We start from the raw sequence: 21,165 nt of genomic DNA, 5'->3' as shown, positions 1-21,165 counted from the left end.
CGAAGTGCGGCCGTAAAATTATTGAAGTGCTTTTTTGGCATTGTAATAATTTAAACTTTAAGACATATACGCGGATGGTTGAATTTAGTTTGAAGCGTGCGTCGTTCGTAAAAATTTATTGCTTTGTAAACACACATTGTACATTGTTTTATAAAAAGATCTTTAATAACTATTATTAAGGTTGATTTTAGATAAATGTATACTTTTTTAAAAACTTTTACTCGGCGACAGATTTACGAGAGGTTTTGTATGGGACTGTGTATCTTGTATATTAGTGATCGAAGCCCGGAGGTGAGAAAAGTTATTTGTAGAACATTTTTAGCATGCCACTGCATGCCGACTGTATGCCGACTGTATGGGCGCCGCAGACTCGATCGCACAAAAAGTCTGTCGTCTGCGATCTCCCTTATTATTTTCCAATGTTTTTAAAAACTTTGGTATATTATTATTTTTAAAGTATTATGCCCAAAACAACCCATAATCGATTGAAATAAATTATGAACAGCAAAGTAGAAAATCAAAGTCAATTTCAGTTACGATTTTTTAAGTACTTGGTGATTGTTTAATCAAAAAGGAACTTTGTATTATAATCGATCCCGGGTTTTTGATCCACACATTATGGGCATTTTTTTACCCGTTTTTATTTGATTATGCATATTATTTTATTTTATCTTATTTAAACAACTAGGTTTTTTTAGTCTTCACGGTTTGTGTAATTTTAACGAGTTTGACAGAGTATAATGTATGTACTCAGCGAAACGAGACGCGACGCGATTACCATTTTTCGGTATAACCAACTATTTTATGAACACGAAGCACCTAATATCAGACTGTACAATATGACTACACCTAAATTGATAAATAATTTATATCACCAACAATAAATACCTACACTACAGGCAGTGATTCCGACTTAAGTAACATTTACTATGAAACGAAAATTTATGGTTTTTAAATGAGACTTTAACGTCGCGAACACGCCGCGGATGCGCACTGAGGACGTCGCGGGCACGTGGCGGATACGCGCAACATTTCATCGCGTGTTTTCAAACAGTTTATAAAGCACAGAACGCATCTCGTCGCGCGTCCGCGACGTATTCGCTACGTGCCCGTACTATTGCCAACCGCTAACACATAATATCGGGAGCAAGGCAACACTGCTCCGGCGCGTAACGCGTTGCATCGTCGCGCTCACAGAAACAAATCAAGATAGAACGGCTAAGCGGGTGGAGTACGCGTGTTTCAATCTTGCACAAGTGAGCAAGATTTGATGAACGTTCATTTAGTCAGCGCGCACGTCTCGACTTGATTACACCGGTGTGGTTGTGCAAAAATGCCTCATTGTACAGTGTCTAATTGTAAAAACATAAGAACGAAAGTGAATCGGTCAAAAGGAGGTATTTCTTTCCACAGGTAAGTTATTTGTTTTAACTAAAAGCAAAATAAAAATTGACACGATCGATTCCTTAGCAAGGCACGCCCGTCGCCGTTCTATCTTGATTTAATTCTGTGGTCGCGCTCAACGTCACTGCTGCGGCAAGGTAACAGCAGAGCGTAGTTACGTTCTCACAAGTAACGAAACAGGCAATTTTAGGAGTGGGTCAATCTGTGAAACATTTAACGTGATCGAAATTTACTATCATAGACAAAAAATATTATGCGAATTTTAAAATCATTTCTTATTAATATATTTTTTAAGAATTGGTAAACTTAACCTTTAATTTGTTCTATAACACAATTATTATTAAAGTACTTTTTGTTTCGGTGTTGAGTTGTAGTAACTTACTATTACATTAATTGATTTTTATTTCACAACCAATTCGGGGCAGCTGCAAAATGTTTAACTGTATACATTTATACTGTGTATTATATTTTTCGTCGACGTGCCCTGATGACTCAACAAGTTTTTTGCTACTGGTAGTAACATGTCAGGAATGAAATAATATTTACTGTTCGTACCTCCGACTGACAGCTGACTAGCAAAACACAACATCTTTGATCATTGGTCCAGACTGACCTAAAATAAAGCTGAATTACTATTGTGCATATTCCCATCACAGATTAAATATCAACACCCACTTTTGTGTAAGTTCACTAATAAAATTTCACTAACAATAACTCCTATGCACTCTTCATACTGCGGGTATATTGTAAAAGGATGTGAGCCGGTCGAAGAAACCACTCTCCACAGCTTCCGAATGCAAGTCACCCCTATCTCTAGTCACTTCACGTTCTAAGTTTTTAAAATCACACAACGACACTGCATTAGATATAATAGGTCCCGTGAACTCCTTTCTTTCCACTTGGGTATAAATTTGTAACTTCCCGTCCGTAGTCTCCCTACTAAAGTCCGGCCTGTCGATTTCCACTTCACTTATTTGATTCTTGAACAGAGGCCGCAACGTTGTAAAGTTCTTATCCCTAGACTTTTCTTCGGCATAATTAGATTTTTTGGGAGTATCATCTTTATACTCGTAAACATCCTTAAAATACTCCTCTTTAATGTTCAAGTCGTTTTGTTCGAGCTTGAATTGCCCCTTGCCCTGTACTGTCACATTGGGGGCTTTCTTTGGTGGTTTCTTGGTGCTCTTCGTTGGCTTATCTAGAAGGCTCTTAAGTACAGGCAGTCTGGTGTTTTTGGGATCACTCTCTTCAAAAGATTTCTTATCAGTTTTGGCGTCCTCCATATTTACTTTTTCTGTGGTCCTGGTATCTTTCGCTATAGTTTTTGATTTGCTTTTAGGTTCGTTGAGTCTCTGTTTATCGTGTACCTTCATGTGCCTTCTCAGGTCGAACGCGACGCCGAATCTCTTGTCACAGTGAGGACACTGATGGGGTTTGTGCCCTGAAAACGTAAAAAATAATGCTGGAAATGTATCACATAAATTTGAAAAAACCTCAAAATTATTTAACTAATCCAAACAAAGGAATCTCACAAGGAATGAAAATCATGAAAACATTGCGGTTTTACAAAGAAACGGGGGATTTCGAAATCTTGTACTACGAGGAGGATACTCTTTGCTGAAGCTGCTATAGATTAACATATACAAAGCTGGACAGTTCTGGAAGTGTTACACACATACGCGTCGAATTGATAATCTCCTTTTTTTTAAGTCGGTAAAAAATTACAAACTAAGAACGTGTCATATTTTGTTCAAGAGATCCAACGACACTCGTATGACGAGCCCTAAAGACTGTCAAAATTTAAGTATTTAACCCATCAATCCCCAAGCGGGAGCCAGCTGCCGCATAACAATTAAAAATCTACAATTGTGTCTGCTATAACCACGATGGAGGTGTTAATGTTCCACTTTGAGTGCGGCAGGGGTGAGGTGCGACTGACCTGTGTGCGTGCGCATGTGGCTGAGGCGGTAGGAGGAAGCGCGGAAGGTCATGGCGCAGTAGTCGCACTTGTAGTTGCGCTCGCCCGTGTGTATCCGCCGGTGGATGTTGAGCGAGTACCGCCGCGCGAACTCCTTGCCGCAGAAATCGCACTTGTAGTTTTTCTGTAAGCAGATACCATCGTTATTCTTTTGCAGGACTTTGCAGAATTAATGCACTTCTGAAAATTTACAACATTTACGTCTAACGTTGTTTACATTCTCACTTGAATGAACAAAATATATTTTTATCTGATCTTTGGTTAGTTTCAAATCGATCGAACTGAAACTACACAAAAATCCGATTGACGACCACTTTCTCTCTCTTTTACTTGTAATTTGCATACAAAATACTGTTGCGTAAAAGGTTTCCAGTTTATGAAATGCGCACATATTTGGCCACTATAAACATGACTATTGCGTAGTTGGCTTAGTATTAATGTAACCAATTATCGACACCGAGTTTGGTGTGAGAGCTTGTTACACTATAATAATTATGGCAATAAAACTTTTTTGGACATATTTTTATATGTAACATAATACTGTAAGGGTGGGTTGCACCAACTTACTTTAGCTATACTTAACTGTAACTTTAACTATAACTACAATGCAGAATGTCAAATCTTTGGTTAAAGTCAAAAATGGACGCCATATTTAACCATAACCTTGAGCTCGACAAGGCTTTAATTAAATGAACGTGGCGAAAAAAGGAACTAACGCTGTCATCATACAAAAACGCCATTTTTGACAGTTCTCCTTTACCAATAATAATAATAATAATAACGTTTATTCAACAATATGACACAGCATTACACTACAATAATAAATTACACGTTAATGTGTAATTACCAGCAGCGCCCCCGCCCACGTTCATTTCAAGCCTTGTCGGACCAGCTGTCATCTGTCAAATTCTGTGGTCAAAGTTTAGGTTAAAGTTAAAGTTAGCCTTAACTATAACCATAACTGTGACCATAACTTTAACTTTAACCACGCCTCTGGTGCAACCCACCCTAAGTGACTGTATGTGTTCTTGATAAAGGAAATAGAAATAATATAACCTGATTGGAATGTATGGAGGCCTTGTGGTACTTGAGATCGCTCCACTGCTTGAACTCCTTGCCGCACTCCTCGCACTTGCACGGCCGGTAGTCGCTGTGCACTCGCTTGTGTATCTGTAATGGTCAAACATTTTTTTAATAATATTACTTACTAGCGACCCGCCTCGGCGTCGCACGGGTATAAAATATATAGCCACTGAAAAAATTATTAAAATCGATAGCCTATGATCCTTCACGTAGTCTACTTCTTATCAGTGCCAAATAGCATAAAAATTGCTCCAGTAGTTCGCGAGATAAGCCCTTTCAAATAATTTCCCCCGTTTCTTTCCACATTCTCCTATTAGTCTTAACGTGATAAAATATAGCCTATAGCCTTCCTCAATAAATGGGCTATCTAACACTGAAAGAATCATCAAAATCCGTTGCGTAGTTTTAAACATTAAAGGGAGCAAAGGGACATGAGGGAAAAATAAGCGACTTTGTTTTTATTGTGTATAGAAGGGTACCTGGAGCAAGCTGCCGTAAGAACAAAGCTACATTGCGTTATGTTGTGTACTAAACACGGCAGCACTTAAATAGTCAATTTTAAGTTTAGGATTATGATTCTGTATAACGCAACGCGTAGTCATGTCACATTTAAGCTTGATGGTGCTGTTAGGTTCCAAAGACTGAAACTGGCAGCATCAAGTTGGTAAAGTCAGGTTTTTAAATTATGGTTAGATCAACCATTTTATTAAAGACAAGAGAACAAGATTTTTTTTACCTTCAGAGCATTGGCAGTGTAGAAGCTTTTGCCGCAGTCCCTGCATACTTGTTGCCGGCCGTTGTGCATATGCACGTGGTACAAGAGACTGTTGCGGTGGTCGAACACACGCGAGCAATACGCGCACTCGTATTTCTTAGGCTTCTTTTCCCCATTCTCATTTGAGCTAGCGCCATTCTCTGTTGAGTTGAGCTCGTTCGCAGTTGAGTTGAGCTCGTTCGCAGTTGAGTTGAGCTCGTTCGCAGTTGAGTTGAACTCATTCCCAGTTGAGTTGGCATCATTCGCAGTTGTGTTAGACCCGTTCACAGTTGAGTTAGCTACATTCGCAGTTGAGTTGGTACCATTAGGGGTCGATTTTACCCTATTTTCGGTCAAGTTACACTTCAACTTCGTGTCCCTTCGCGCAGACTTAACTCTCGATTCCGTCTGTTTCGTGATGTCGGATTCGATGATGCTGCTGTCCGTGATCATTCTCACCTCCTGGTTTTGCACCTCGCTTTCGAATATTCCCTGGAGCACCTCCTCTGTAATTGAATTTCGAATTTCGTTTTATAAGGGCCGGGACACATAAATACGATACAACGTCGTGTCGTACCACGATGCGGCGTCGTTTCACGATGCGACGTCGCGTCGTGGGAATCTACGACGAGCACCGTAAAAAATTACGTCGCGACATCGTAACGTGCCACGATACACGGCACGACGTCGCGTCGTAGAAACTCACGATGCGTGTTATTCAAAATTCAAAGAAATTAACTGCGACAATTCACCCTGCATTGTATCGACGGCGTCGTGCCGTGTATCGTGAGTCGTGACACGACGTCGTATCATGTTTATGTGTCCCGGCCCTAATAATATGTAATTTTTAACCTTAATACTGGGTCCATTAAATCTTCATGATAAAACTAATTATGTTTTCTTTCACTAAAGGGAATTAGGAAATAAGGGTTTATTATTGTTTCATATTTAAATTTAGGTATTAATTATTTTAAAAAACATTATTTGTCTTCTAATGCTCACCTTTAAGAATCACCCTTTGATTGGTAACTAGGGACGGCGCCAGCGTCGTAATAGGATTATGCGACACATTGGACGGCATCGTCGAATGCGACGACACTGCATGCGTAACAGCATTCGACATCACCACATGCGGCGAGACTGCAGCCTGCGAGACCGAATGCGGCAAAATTGACTCGTGTTGTGTGGCTTCGTGGTGAGTTGCGTGCATCGGCGCGTGCGTCATATCCCGCGAGGGCGGTGCGTGCACGTCGAGATGCGGGCCGTGTGACGTCACCGCCGGCTGTGACGTCACGGGCGCCGTTTCCATGTGCGTCGCTCCCGCCAGCAGCTGCGGGTGACCATGCGTGCACGCGTCGCAGTACCCCACGCCACCGCACTCGCACATCGTCGGCGTCCCGCTTCGCATATACCTGAAAAGTATTACAATGATTTACAATCTTACTCCGCTAACTTACATTGGAGGCAATCTTGAAGAAGCTAAAGAGACGATTAAGGTGCTCCCTCACCATAAGGAGCATTTGTGTAATGTAACATAATAGATTTGACTTTGAGCATTAGAGCCAGTCCACACGGCGCGTTACGTCAGCGTTGCGTCAACGCAGCGCTGCCGTTGCGTTGTTTTACATACAAATAACCAAGGTGTTCACACGGCGCGCTGCGTCGTGACAGCAGCGCGCAACGCACACATGACGGACAGCAGCCCCCGAGACGAAGCGGGCGTTAACGTGAAGACTGCTTCGTAATAACGCTGCGATGACACAGCGCCCGTGTGACCGGCTATGCATCAAACGTCAGCGCTGCATCGACGCAACGCTGACGCAACGCTCTTACATTACGATTCTGATCGACGAACGTTCGCGTATAATATAAAATTATAGATTTTATATATAAAAGCTTATTGATGTTACAAGTTGTAAGTATCAATATATTACACATTTTATCATTACAAAGTGCACATTGCAATGCTCGGTCCTCCTCCTTCACTGATGTATGCCCGTCTTGTATCATTACAAGGTGCACATTGTAATGCTCGGTTCTGTAACGTTACATGACACCTGAATGCTCCCCGTGAGGGAGCACTGTTAAACAATTTTTGAAAGGTGAGGTTCTCCATCTCACTCGGTCGGCACCGTCTCGCTCACTCACCAGGTACGCACATGCTCCTGGTGCACGTGGCCGTTGTCGACGACGAGGTGCGGCAGGTCGTACGTGTCGGGGTCCTCCACCGCCACGTGGATGCCCTCCATCAGGTCCTCCGTCTCGCTGAACTCGCCCATGTCCTCCAGCTAGAAAAAAGTTAAATACTTGAGAGGTGTCCAGGGACACCTGGATGGAACATTGCTTTCTATGAGAAAGAGAGAGAGAAACAGAAAAACACGCCGCATGGCTTACAACTATAGCAAGAAGAGTTGTTACAACTTTTGGTCTCAATTTTTTCAGTCTAGCCCCGTTTCGCAACGCGCGATAAATAACTTCCTTCCAATATTCAACGACAAATTCAAAGACTTGTCATGCCAAGCCCCACAGATACAAAACGAACACAAAGGCCCATTAGAGTGACGGTAGCATGGCAACTTTGAGTATTAGAGTTACAGTGAGACCGTACTGCAGCCGAGCGTCCTTTCGCTCCGTCGCAGTAGTTTAACCGTTATGCTTTACTATTATATCCTACAATATCTTCAAAAATATGTTAAGAAATATCAGTCCTTGTAACATTAATTTTACATTTGACTCTAAAATTGATTTTTTTATAGTGCGCTGCGCTCTTTACCTACCTTCTGGTTATGGTTAGAATGTGCCTCCTTAATGTGAGCTTCGCATTGCCTCTGTTTCTTGAAGGATTTGTTGCATTTTACACACGTATATAGACCGAGTTTCTCCAAGTCTTCGGTGTATATGTCCGCTTTGTTTGCCTCTTGTATTTCTTTCTCTAGACTCATTGTGTATTTATTTGAATAAAGGCTTTTGTCGTTGTACAGAATATGTTTATCCTGGTATATAGTTTTAGGAACTGTATTCTCTAGTGACAGCTCTACAATTGAATCTGGCAACGTCGCTACATTGTCTACTATGCATGTGTTCATCTGAAAAACAAAACTGACTTTTCACTAAAAATCTTTTACATTGTAATTTCAAGTTGTTGAGTAGCGCTAGGGGGGGCCTGAGATAACAAGATCAACATACAAAAATTTTAATAATTATTTTTACCCATTTTTAACCTTTTAATTTTTTACCACAAAATTCTACAGCCACATGATGTAAGATGTTTAAGTAAGTGATATACATTATACATACATAATATACTTAATGATAGTCTCACCGATATCAACATACCTTATCAATATTGAGATCGGGGACAGGGTTCTCGATGATTATGGTGGTGTGGGGTTCATAGTGCTCCTTCAGGTGATGGTAGAACTTGAGCTGCTCCTCCCCGTAGAATTCCCCGCAAATCTGGCAGATCAGCAACGGACGCATCTGAGGATAAGCAATTGCTGTAAATTCAACCAAATGTATAAAACATTCCAGTTGACTAAATCATAAATAATTATAACTTATAAGCAATTTTGCTACATTAAGGTATTATTATAATTTGGCGGTCAACACATGGCAAGCACTATGTAAAAATGTTTCCAATACTGATTTTATGGTAAATATTAAAATTGACAAATAATTTGGTTCCTCCTTTTTTTTAACTTTCAGGAAAGGTACTATACCTGATGTGTAGGAGGCGTAGCAAAGGTATCTGGTAATATTTCCTCGTGTGGACCTTCTTCACCACAATTTATTACTACCAGTTCCTGAAAATGTATTAGATTTAAATTAATACTCAGATTTGTTCACGAAAAAAAAATGATAGTTCACACTGATTAAGAGGACCTGCAAGCTTGAGTTCCTCTTAATCAGGGTGAACACGCGATATTGTAAAATGATATGTACGTCAAAACCCGTCATATTGTAAAATGTCACCGACAGCCATCTCATTCTGGCGCTAGCCAAGGTGGATGCAAAATGCGTCACACCAGCGATAGCTTTTTTAAAATGTGACCTATCGCTGGTGTGAGGCGGTTCGCATCCGCCATGACGCGCGCATTACGCAATGTCATCAACTGGTCATCAACAGCCATTTTTAAGCATATAGGAGCATCAATGGTCAGTTTTGTGATAGACTGACAGCTATATTATGTGAGATACGAGAGACTCTGGAACGAACTGTCTACAGCAGTATTTCCGGACCTATACGACCTGCAAACCTTTACGGCAAAAGGCCGGCAACGCACCTGCAGCTCTTCTGATGTTGCGAGTGTCCATGGGCGACGGTAGTTGCTTACCATCAGGTGAACCGTTTACTCGTTTGCCCCCTTATTTTATAAAAAAAAAAGATAACACATGATTGCAGCTGATTCATCTAAGATGTATATTAATATGAAAAGATATTAGATAGATTGTTTCATCTACATGATAATACAATCTATACAGATGTAAATGACGTACCTGTTGAGGGGTGCTGCCTCCATTGTTTCGTTTCAGTTTCTTAGAGATCCGTTTTTTATGTGGCAGACTCTTTTTACTGTGCAGTTTGTTGTGCGCGGGAGAACCACCCGCACACATTTCTAACATTCCATCAGCTTGACCCGGTAACATTTGAGTGTTGTTCTGAAATTTGAGGTGTTTTCAAAAATATGTATTACCTACAAGAAAATACACACTTATGTCATATTACGTATATGGATTGGAGTATAAAAATTCATTATCATAATATATACATTATACATATGGAATTTGTACAAAACTTTAACTTATCTTTACATTACCATTTCAAATTATTTAATTTAAATTTAAAACATTACATTTAGCTATTTTTTATACAACGCATTCAAAGCAAGACAAGTAACGAAACTTCATATTAAATGACAAAATTTCAATATTTTTTTTTTGATTCAGCTTGTGTTTTGGACCATAATGATACATATGGAGATTTGTTGAATAAGCCATAAAATATATAAAACAAAAAGTCACAGTATTTGTGCATTAACTCCTCCAAAACGGCTCAACCGATTTTAATGAAATTTTGTTTAAGTACATTTATTAGGCCTGAGAATAGGTTTTTATCTACTTTTTATATTGATACTAGAATTAATAATTTATATGGCAAAACAACATATGCGGGTCACTTAGTAAAGAAATATAAATTTAGGGAATATACTGTTGGTGGCCAAATTATTAATTAGTCACTTGAATAAAACCCTTTTTTGTGTCTTATAAGGTAACATTGTATTCTTTTAAAAAGTTAATATTTTTTTAACCTTATAGTAAGGTGTAAAGTCTTAGATAATTATGCACGTGCCACTTGTCTACTATTCAGCCATCTGGTGATGGAGAGGAGTTTGCAAAACTCGCAGGTAGTCTTGACGCATGACGTTCCTTCAACCGAATGTAGTCGACCATTCCCCTTTGAGCTAATCTCGCCCCATATTGTAACCGACGAAGGAGATTTCGCTCGTTCAACAACACAGCTTTCATCAAACAAGTCGCCTGCAGTAAACAAACTGGGAATTGTCCTAGAGGATCTGAGTCAATTGCGTCATATTAAGGTTATGCCTTTAACCTCATAATTAAAAGAAATGCAATTAAAATAACTTGATTTCCTTCTACCAGTATTCCTCAGTCCAATACTTATGCATTTTAGCAAACACAAATCGTTTAGCTCGCATTGTCTGGGTAAACTTTAGTTTTTCAAAAGACGGCAACAAATGAATACATTCACACAGAGTATAATAACTTGGCCACCTGCTGTAATTTTATAAGCAACTTAAAACTTAAGCTCACTTTGAGGTCAGTCTTATCTTTCTCAAACCAGTTTGTTTCCGGGCATCGTTTCATGTCCTGTAGCGGCGGAAGTGTTGGCAGCGATGGCACTTCCACTGTTATGGCATCTGGGTTTTGTTCCTACAAAACCAAAAATCTTTATTTTCTTTAAATTTACATCTTTGCAATGTGGTGTTCTCCTATATCTATTATCTATATAAAAAAATACATTACCATAATAACATCCTGTACATACAATCCATACTAATATTATAAATGCGAAAGTCTGTCTGTCACCTCTTCACGCCCAAACCGCTGAATCGATTTTGCTGAAATTTGTTATGGAGATAATTTGAGTCCTGGGAAAAGACATAGGATACTTTTTATCCCAGAGAAATGTACGGTTCCCACGCTATAAACTAATTTTGCCCCAACGGAGTTGCGGTCCTCATCTGGTGATTTATAGATGATTTGCATAGAAATTTAACAAACTTACCAGAGTTTGATTATACGGTGAATCTAACATAACATTCCCATCAACATCATTACGCACTGTGGATATCTGTAAATTATAAAAATTATATTAACTTACACAAACCTCTATCATATAACCTAGTAGGTTTTTTATTAAAAATACATTGTGGAGGATGTTACAGTTCAAATTTTGGCTATTTCTTGACTGACACTTTATCATTAATATTGGACATCTTTATCTAATCACTTATTTACGAAGTACACATTGATTATAAATTATAAATATTATATATAATTACACAATTTAAACAATGAACTAAAAATCTTGTAAAAAAGACAGTTTGTTTACAAATGATTATAATTAATATGTTTAAAATTAATCAAAATTGCAGAATTGTTTGTTTATGATCAATGTGCATGTAAAATATACAGTAGGCCGTAGGGCCTTGATAGTCCAAACATCCGAAATAAATACCCTGATCGGATGTACGCAGCTTTCGGATTATAGTATGTAGACATTTTTAAAGGATTTTTTTGGATGTTGAGGCCATGATAAAATGCACAAATACAGTAAAAAGAGAAATATATTAAGTAAAATGTAAGGAATGTAAAATAAATCAGATCATATTATATGAACAAGCCATTATTAAAAATTATTTTACTTTTTACTTTTGCAGTGGTCTTCTTATATTTTTTTTTTTTTTTACCAACCTTATTATTATTTAGCGCAAGTTAATCTATACTAATTATACAATTTTTATTGTTCTAAGTCAACTTTTAAGTTCTTGCCATGCAGAGCTTAATTTTCACTTTGCTTTAGTTACTATTTATATTTATTAGTGGAAACTTGTTATTGGCTCTCAGTTTTGTAATAGTTTTAGTTATAGTTATTATCATGTAGCTGTAAGTTTTCCTAAGAAAATAAAAATAAAAGTACCTGTAACAAAATGGCGGAATAACGCGCGGGGTGGTCAAAAACAACATGTATAGTACTTAAGTCTAACTCGGCACTAGAATGCGATGGCGCGGCTGCGGTAGTGATTTGTGCAGGGGAAGGGAGGTTGTTCGGATTATAGAGGTGTTCGGATTAGCTGGGGTTCGGACTATCCAGGCCATACTGTATATGACTAGAAAAACTGAACCTTCTGATGTGCATGTGTCTGATGGTGAGAAGCCCTGGCATTTTGTGCCAGGTGGGCCATGAGAACCGCCAGGCGCCCCTCGGCGTCCAGTATGTCTTCCACCCACGGCCCATCGCTGACCTGCTCTCCCACTGACACCTGCCTGAGGATGCAAACTACATTACTCATCATAATGATCATGATTATCATAACGAAATACTTAACCCAATTCACTGTCAAACAGGGGTCAGACAGTAGCGGGGGGGGGGGGGGGGGGGGGGGGGGGAACAGTAGCGGTCATTGTCTCCCTGTCAAAAACTTGCCATTTTCTATAGAAACCGCAATTGACAATGAAATGTCAGATGTCTAAGGGTGATATGGTATTTTGCATACTCGATGTGAACTGAATATGAAGCAATGACCGCTACCGCCTCGTTTCGCCGAGTACAGAAAGAAAATTTGTCGCTGCTATGGGCAGCTAGAAATTTACTTTATGGCAAGATTTAGAGATTTATCCATGTGTCCCAGATTTTGGGGGGGTCATGTCCCCCATTACCCCCCCCCCCCTTCGGACAACGCGCGCGCTGTCAAACCAATTGTTAATTAGCCTACACAGCTTTTTACTATGCAGTATTAAAAAGCTAACAAAACATCAATCATTAGAATTGATGAAAATATACATCAATTATGTATATTTACATGAATTTATGAAAATATACATAAAATACTCCATTCTTCTATTGATGTTCCTAATCTTCTATCACAAATATCTATTAATACCCGCTCTAGAATGCGTAAACCGAAAATGTTCTCTATATAGGTATTCAAAAACAATATGTCCTATTACAATCTGCTAGTTAGAATGTGTCGTACTTATAATGACTTAGTAGTGGGTAGTTGGAGCATAGACATTTTTCGTCAATTTTCACACTATAAGAAAACGATCAACAATATTATGAAAGCCAAGTATTTGCCATCTTACAATGTTGATAACTCAGACAATAATGATTTTACAGATCCTTTTCTTTTTTCTTAATCTAAGTACATATTGTTTATTTAGCTTTTATTTTAACGTAATTTAATAATATAATAAGTTTAGCTAAAATATTTAAAATCACTTAGTGTATACTGTATACTCAATTGTTTCGTAGTGGGTTTAAGGTATTGGTTTTCTTGTTAATATTAGTTTAATTTTAGTAACAACCTTATGATACTTATGTTATGTATACTATTTTTGGGTTGCTGTCTAGCCTAGAACTTAAGATTATGTTTGTATTACCATGTAATGACTGTAACCTGTCTGTATACTAAATATAAATAAATAAATTGTGTCTATGTTCAGGGCCGAGCCAACCACTACAGCGCCTGTGTGCGAAATATATGAAGTACCTCTTAGTCTCAAATATTAATGTTTCAACTTCTTATTTGTTAAAATTTGACCAAAATTGGTACGCCATGGCGCCCCTATTGTTTTGGCACCTGTGTACGCCGCACACTTTGCTCATAAGGTCGGCTCGGCTCTGTCTATGTTACATTTACACTAAAATAGTAGCATGTAGCTATTTGTATTCTATAGGTATTGAATATCATAAGTTTATTGAACTGACACGGTTTAAAATACCAACAAACCTGCACATTTGAGGCTGAAAATTATGTGGGTGCATGAGCGTGACGACTCTGCTTCCACCATCGTCTTGTATGTTCAGAGCCAAGGCATTAGCATCCACATGTACAGCCTAAAACAGCAACATTACTATGTCACTAAACCAACAAAACGTGTACTTATTCAATAAAAATTTACTCTGTTAGGGTGATTGGTATACAAATTAAACGGAATTTCATTCTTACCTCTGGAGGTTGTGAATTGATATAATGCGTAACAGCTTCGTCCATTTTGTCTCCTAATAAATGAGCCTCCACGTTCCTCATGTTGAAGGATTTCAAGTATTGTTTGGAAAACAATGTTATACTTATTCCATCACTTTGGTTATTTTCTGAATTAATAGCTACATGACAGCTGCTGCATACTCAAGGCCGTATTTATCAACTACAACGCAGCACGACATCAAAGATTGTTGTACTTATTTTCACGCTATAAAAACACATTTAGATTTTTTGTGAAGTGTAAACATCTTTAATATTATTACATGAGAGGAAATAAGATTTTATTATCATATAAAACACAAGGTTCAAGGAAATTTCATTTAAAATTATTCGAAGAGTTCATAACTTGCTACGGGCTACCTACATTTCAATAAATTCAACAAATCAAACAAAACGTAGTGATTAAATTCTCTTTGAATCAAACTAGTGAATAGTGATGAGCAACTCGAGTAACTAACTCGAGTTAAACTCGAGTTGAGCGTAACTCGAACCCACTCGTTTTGAATTCTCTCTGACTCGAGTTCGTAATCTGCCAAAAATTTTATTCAAATTTCAAACAATAATTTACTTACAAGTTTTTGACTAAAAAAATGAAAGAATTGAAACATAATATTAAAATTATCATATTTTGTCAATTGTCGGTTCCAATTTTTTAACTATATTTATGCGAAGCTGAGGGAATAAATTACTGGTAAAAATATTCACTTGTCCACCCAGTTAACTCGAGTTACGTAACTTGAGTTCAACCCGAGTTACGTGAATTATTTAACTCGGTTTAAGAGCATTTCTCATTTAATTTGCCACTACTTTTCAAAATTGATCAAAATAGAAAAAGTATGAATATATTAAGTTTGATAGCGATGTTCGGTATAATATAAAAATCGAGTTTCGTTTTTTCCGAGTTGGCACATCACTAGAACAAAGTTATCTTTTGTTTTTACTTTTTAATTTTTGTCGAAGGAAGCTTGGACTTGAGTCTTGAAAGCCAATTGCCAATAGGATAAAATGTCACCGTCAGGCGTCAGTCAGTGGGGGCGATACCGGTCCGTCCACGTTCGTGTCCCTGGGCGCCTGGGTACGCCACTCCGCCCTCTCCACGGGGTGAGGTACTCAGGTTGGCTGAACGCCGGTCTTTCTTCTATCTTACTTTCTGTATATTAGCTTTCTTGTTTTGCACATCATATTTTAGTTATATATTCTGTCTTTCGCCATATTTTCTTCTCTGTCTTTCCTTGTATTTATACATTCTCTACACATTTGTATGTTTTTTTTTTTTTATGAAATAAGGGGGCAAACGAGCAAACGGGTCACCTGATGGAAAGCAACTTCTGTCGCCCATGGACACTCGCAGCATCAGAAGAGCTGCAAGTGCGTTGCCGGCCTTTTATGAGGGAATAGGGTAATAGAGGAGGGTAGAGAAGGGAAGGGAAGGAAATAGTTGAGGGTAGGGAAGGGAATAGGGTAGGGGTTAGGGGATTGGGCCTCCGGTAAAGTCACTCACTCGGCGAAACACAGCGCTAGCGCTGTTTCACGCCGGTTTTCTGTGAGAACGTGGTATTTATCCGGTCGAGCCGGCCCATTCATGCCGAAGCATGGCTCTCCCACGTATAAAAACTTTTGTGAATATAATACCAAATTGGGATGATACGCTATATACCAAAAGAAGAATTTTGAAAATTTGTTAACAAACGGCGGAGTAATCGTTGAACATAAGAAAACGAACATAACACCACCCCCATTTTGAAAGTCGGTTAAAATTGTAGTCTATGTGTTATTCTGATGTATAAGCTATATTATTGTAAAGTTTCATTAAAATCCGTTCAGTAGTTTTTGCGTGAAAGAGTAACAAACATCCATACATCCATACATCTACACATTCAAACAAACTTTCGCCTTATAATATTTAAAATCCGTTCAGTAGTTTTTGCGTGAAAGAGTAAGTGATCTGATTTTCAAAATTCGTTTTGTGTTGTATAAGGTTTAACTCAAATTTGGTACCATATTCACAAAAGTGGTGATCTGATGATAGGATCCTGGAGGAATCGAGGGAACTCCTTGAAATTTGTATGGAAACATATAGTGATTTCATTTTTTTCTGAAGCATTCGAGGTAAATGCTACCATTAAAAGTAAGATTTCACACCAGGTTATACCCTGGATCCGATGGTACCCAACAGAACTTTTGAATCCTTATAGATACAGGTAGGAGGATTTCGGCGGTGTTTAAACAACTGAAAGCATAAGCCAACACATCAATTTATTTGATCATCATCATCAAAATCATAATTATGCCATGGGTCATCACATTATGACCCAATTATTGATGCTTTTCGTGATATTTTGCATCGAAGCAGATGTTTTTGATGATTATTTCGCTGTTTGTAGACCGATTTTCAAAATTCTTGTGTTGTTATATAGGGACCGTGCAGAGCGATGACACTGCCACTAGTGACGAGTAGCCGAAACTTTTACGAAAATTTTATTGACAAGCTCAAGTCAAGCTACGGAAAATTAAAGGATTTCTTGAGAAATTTGAGTGTTTTCAAGCATTTTTGTATTCCCGGATGTTCTAATAAGTACATACAAGAAAAATAAAGGCAAATCGAACGATCTAAAATTTTACTATTTTCCTGCCAAAAGTATTCACATGCCATGGCTTATTGAAAAACGAAAGAAATGGATAAAAGCACGGACCACGGACGTAAAAAAAATACGGACGGATCGCCATTAAGAAATGAGTGAAGCACCCATAATAAGTCCAGGCGATCATACGTACCTTATACCTATAATGCTAAAGACCAACAAAGAGTGCGAGAGAAAAGAAAATCCTTTATGGAATTATAACAAGACAAAAAGAGAGAGGCAGTGTAATGAAAATTATAACAAATTTTATTTGACAGGTCGTCAAAAGTCGTCAATCGTGTTTATGCCCTTTCGGTATTTGCAATTTATTATTTAAATCGTATGTTATTTTCAACAAATACTATTATATATAACAATAATAACTTGTGCTGTGAGTGATTGCAGTGTAAATCATAGGAATAATCCTGAAAAATATACATTTCACCCGTAATTAATCTTATCGTGTCCTAATTGCTACGATGTGTTTATTTTTGCTACATTCTGGTCTTTAGTTCTCTATTTCAAATAAAATATTGTGAATCCTCCCTTTTACTTTCATATTTTGCGTAACTAAAGGTACTATTGTTCCTATATTACACAAATATTGAAGAAAAATTTTTCATCAAAATTTTTTACATATACGCTAGTGCTTGAATCAAATTTATCGATACGCTTATCGATATTTTACAATAACATAAATCTAAAATAAAAATCATTTACCTTTATATTTATCACCTTAAGCCCGGCCGCACATTATCCGAAATTTCTGATCAGAAAAATTCGGACGCCCGGCGGAACGCACTCTGTTCATACATTTTGTTGTAGACCCATCCCTAGTAGCACACTCCGTTGGCCAACGATTGCCAACGGTTGGTAAACTGTCGGGGAATGGTGTGAGAAAATCCCAACAAAGGGCCTACAAAAAGCCAATCGTAAATTCCTACACTAAAATTCCGAACGAAGAGCCAACAATGGCCCAACATAAATTTTACGTTCCGCCGCCAACAGTAAAATGCCAACGAAGGCCCTACTGCGGCTTTTTGTTGTGTAGCCTACAGAACATCTATACAAATACTCAACATAGACCCAACATTGATTTTACGTTCTGCTGCCAACAGTGAAATTCAACAATCTGCCAACGAAGGCCCTTTAAGTGTTTTTGGTTGTGTAGCCTACAACACATATGTACAAATACCCAACATAGGCCCAACAAATATTTTGTTTTATTTTCCCAACAGTGATTGGTGATAACCTGCCAACGAAGGCCCTACAGTGGCTTTTGGTTGTGTAGTCTACAGAACATCTATACAAGTACTCAACATAGGCCCAACATTGATTTTACGTTCTGCTGCCAACAGTGAAATTCAACAATCTGCCAACGAAGGCCCTTTAAGTCTTTTTGGTTGTGTAGCCTACAACACATATGTACAAATACCCAACATAGGCCCAACATATATTTTGTATTATTTTCCCAACAGTGATTGGTGATAACCTGCCAACGAAGGCCCTACTGTGGCTTTTGGTTGTGTAGCCTACAGGACATCTGTACAAATACCCAACATAGGCCCAACATATATTTTGTTATAGTTTTCCAACAGTGATTGGTGACAACCAGTCAACGAAGGCCCTACTGTGGCTTTCTGTTGTGTAGCCTACAACACATATGTACAAATACCCAACATAGGCCCAACATATATTTTGTTTTATTTTCCCAACTGTGATTGGTGATAACCTGCCAACGAAGGCCCTACTGTGGCTTTTGGTTGTCTAGCCTACAGGACATCTGTACAAATACCCAACATAGGCCCAACATATATTTTGTTATAGTTTTCCAACAGTGATTGGTAACAACAGGCCAACGAAGGCCCTACTGTGGCTTTTGGTTGTGTAGCCTACAGGACATCTGTACAAATACTCAACATAGGCCCAACATTGATTTTACGTTCTGCTGCCAACAGTGAAATTCAACAATCTGCCAACGAAGGCCCTTTAAGTGTTTTTGGTTGTGTAGCCTACAACACATATGTACAAATACCCAACATAGGCCCAACAAATATTTTGTTTTATTTTCCCAACAGTGATTGGTGATAACCTGCCAACGAAGGCCCTAAAGTGGCTTTTGGTTGTGTAGTCTACAGAACATCTATACAAGTACTCAACATAGGCCCAACATTGATTTTACGTTCTGCTGCCAACAGTGAAATTCAACAATCTGCCAACGAAGGCCCTTTAAGTCTTTTTGGTTGTGTAGCCTACAATACATATGTACAAATACCCAACATAGGCCCAACATATATTTTGTATTATTTTCCCAACAGTGATTGGTGATAACCTGCCAACGAAGGCCCTACTGTGGCTTTTGGTTGTGTAGCCTACAGGACATCTGTACAAATAACCAACATAGGCCCAACATATATTTTGTTATAGTTTTCCAACAGTGATTGGTGACAACCAGTCAACGAAGGCCCTACTGTGGCTTTCTGTTGTGTAGCCTACAACACATATGTACAAATACCCAACATAGGCCCAACATATATTTTGTTTTATTTTCCCAACTGTGATTGGTGATAACCTGCCAACGAAGGCCCTACTGTGGCTTTTGGTTGTCTAGCCTACAGGACATCTGTACAAATACCCAACATAGGCCCAACATATATTTTGTTATAGTTTTCCAACAGTGATTGGTGACAACAGGCCAACGAAGGCCCTACTGTGGCTTTTGGTTGTGTAGCCTACAGGACATCTGTACAAATACCCACCATAGGCCCAACATATATTTTATTTTATTTTCCCAACTGTGATTGGTGATAACCTGCCAACGAAGGCCCTACTGCGGCTTTTGGTTGTGTAGCCTACAGGACATCTGTACAAATACCCAACATAGGCCCAACATATATTTTGTTATAGTTTTCCAACAGTGATTGGTGACAACCAGTCAACGAAGGCCCTACTGTGGCTTTCTGTTGTGTAGCCTACAACACATATGTACAAATACCCAACATAGGCCCAACATATATTTTGTTTTATTTTCCCAACTGTGATTGGTGATAACCTGCCAACGAAGGCCCTACTGTGGCTTTTGGTTGTCTAGCCTACAGGACATCTGTACAAATACCCAACATAGGCCCAACATATATTTTGTTATAGTTTTCCAACAGTGATTGGTGACAACAGGCCAACGAAGGCCCTACTGTGGCTTTTGGTTGTGTAGCCTACAGGACATCTGTACAAATACCCAACATAGGCCCAACATATATTTTATTTTATTTTCCCAACTGTGATTGGTGATAACCTGCCAACGAAGGCCCTACTGCGGCTTTTTGTTGTGTAGCCTACAGGACATCTATACAAATACTCAACATAGACCCAACATTGATTTTACGTTCTGCTGCCAACAGTGAAATTCAACAATCTGCCAACGAAGGCCCTTTAAGTGTTTTTGGTTGTGTAGCCTACAACACATATGTACAAATACCCAACATAGGCCCAACAAATATTTTGTTTTATTTTCCCAACAGTGATTGGTGATAACCTGCCAACGAAGGCCCTACAGTGGCTTTTGGTTGTGTAGTCTACAGAACATCTATACAAGTACTCAACATAGGCCCAACATTGATTTTACGTTCTGCTGCCAACAGTGAAATTCAACAATCTGCCAACGAAGGCCCTTTAAGTGTTTTTGGTTGTGTAGCCTACAATACATATGTACAAATACCCAACATAGGCCCAACATATATTTTGTATTATTTTCCCAACAGTGATTGGTGATAACCTGCCAACGAAGGCCCTACAGTGGCTTTTGGTTGTGTAGTCTACAGAACATCTATACAAGTACTCAACATAGGCCCAACATTGATTTTACGTTCTGCTGCCAACAGTGAAATTCAACAATCTGCCAACGAAGGTCCTTTAAGTGTTTTTGGTTGTGTAGCCTACAATACATATGTACAAATACCCAACATAGGCCCAACATATATTTTGTATTATTTTCCCAACAGTGATTGGTGATAACCTGCCAACGAAGGCCCTACTGTG

At 38.6% G+C, this 21,165-nt stretch overlaps 1 protein-coding gene across 1 annotated transcript; it reads right to left on the bottom strand.

Annotated features, from left to right (window-relative positions):
* Window positions 1–1,463: 1,463 nt before the first annotated feature.
* Window positions 1,464–14,768, bottom strand: LOC121728863. The gene is made up of 15 exons (XM_042117182.1): window positions 14,474–14,768; window positions 14,255–14,361; window positions 12,647–12,788; window positions 11,527–11,592; window positions 11,052–11,171; window positions 9,717–9,878; window positions 8,939–9,022; window positions 8,556–8,699; window positions 7,997–8,305; window positions 7,368–7,507; window positions 6,222–6,631; window positions 5,202–5,725; window positions 4,439–4,552; window positions 3,344–3,506; window positions 1,464–2,845 (listed from the first exon to the last, which is right to left on the bottom strand). Exons 1-15 carry the CDS (start codon window positions 14,552–14,554, stop codon window positions 2,133–2,135), a joined length of 3,279 nt encoding a protein of 1,092 aa, XP_041973116.1. The 5' UTR covers window positions 14,555–14,768; the 3' UTR covers window positions 1,464–2,132.
* Window positions 14,769–21,165: the final 6,397 nt, after the last annotated feature.

This window comes from Aricia agestis, chromosome 7 (genome assembly GCF_905147365.1).
Source record: "Aricia agestis chromosome 7, ilAriAges1.1, whole genome shotgun sequence".
In the NCBI taxonomy this organism is placed as follows: Eukaryota; Metazoa; Arthropoda; class Insecta; order Lepidoptera; family Lycaenidae; genus Aricia; species Aricia agestis.
The sequence above is the reverse complement of the archived record's forward strand: the minus strand, read 5'-3'. Positions and strand labels throughout refer to the sequence as shown.

Coding starts and splice junctions, on each gene's coding strand:
- LOC121728863 (XM_042117182.1), bottom strand. CDS start 14,554: ATGAGGAACGTGGAGGCTCATTTATTAGGAGACAAAATGGACGAAGCT. Junction 9,023..9,716: donor GAGGCAGCACCCCTCAACAG/GTACGTCATTTA, acceptor ATACATTTTCAG/GAACTGGTAGTAATAAATTG. Junction 6,632..7,367: donor CAGGAGCATGTGCGTACCTG/GTGAGTGAGCGA, acceptor AATACTTTTCAG/GTATATGCGAAGCGGGACGC.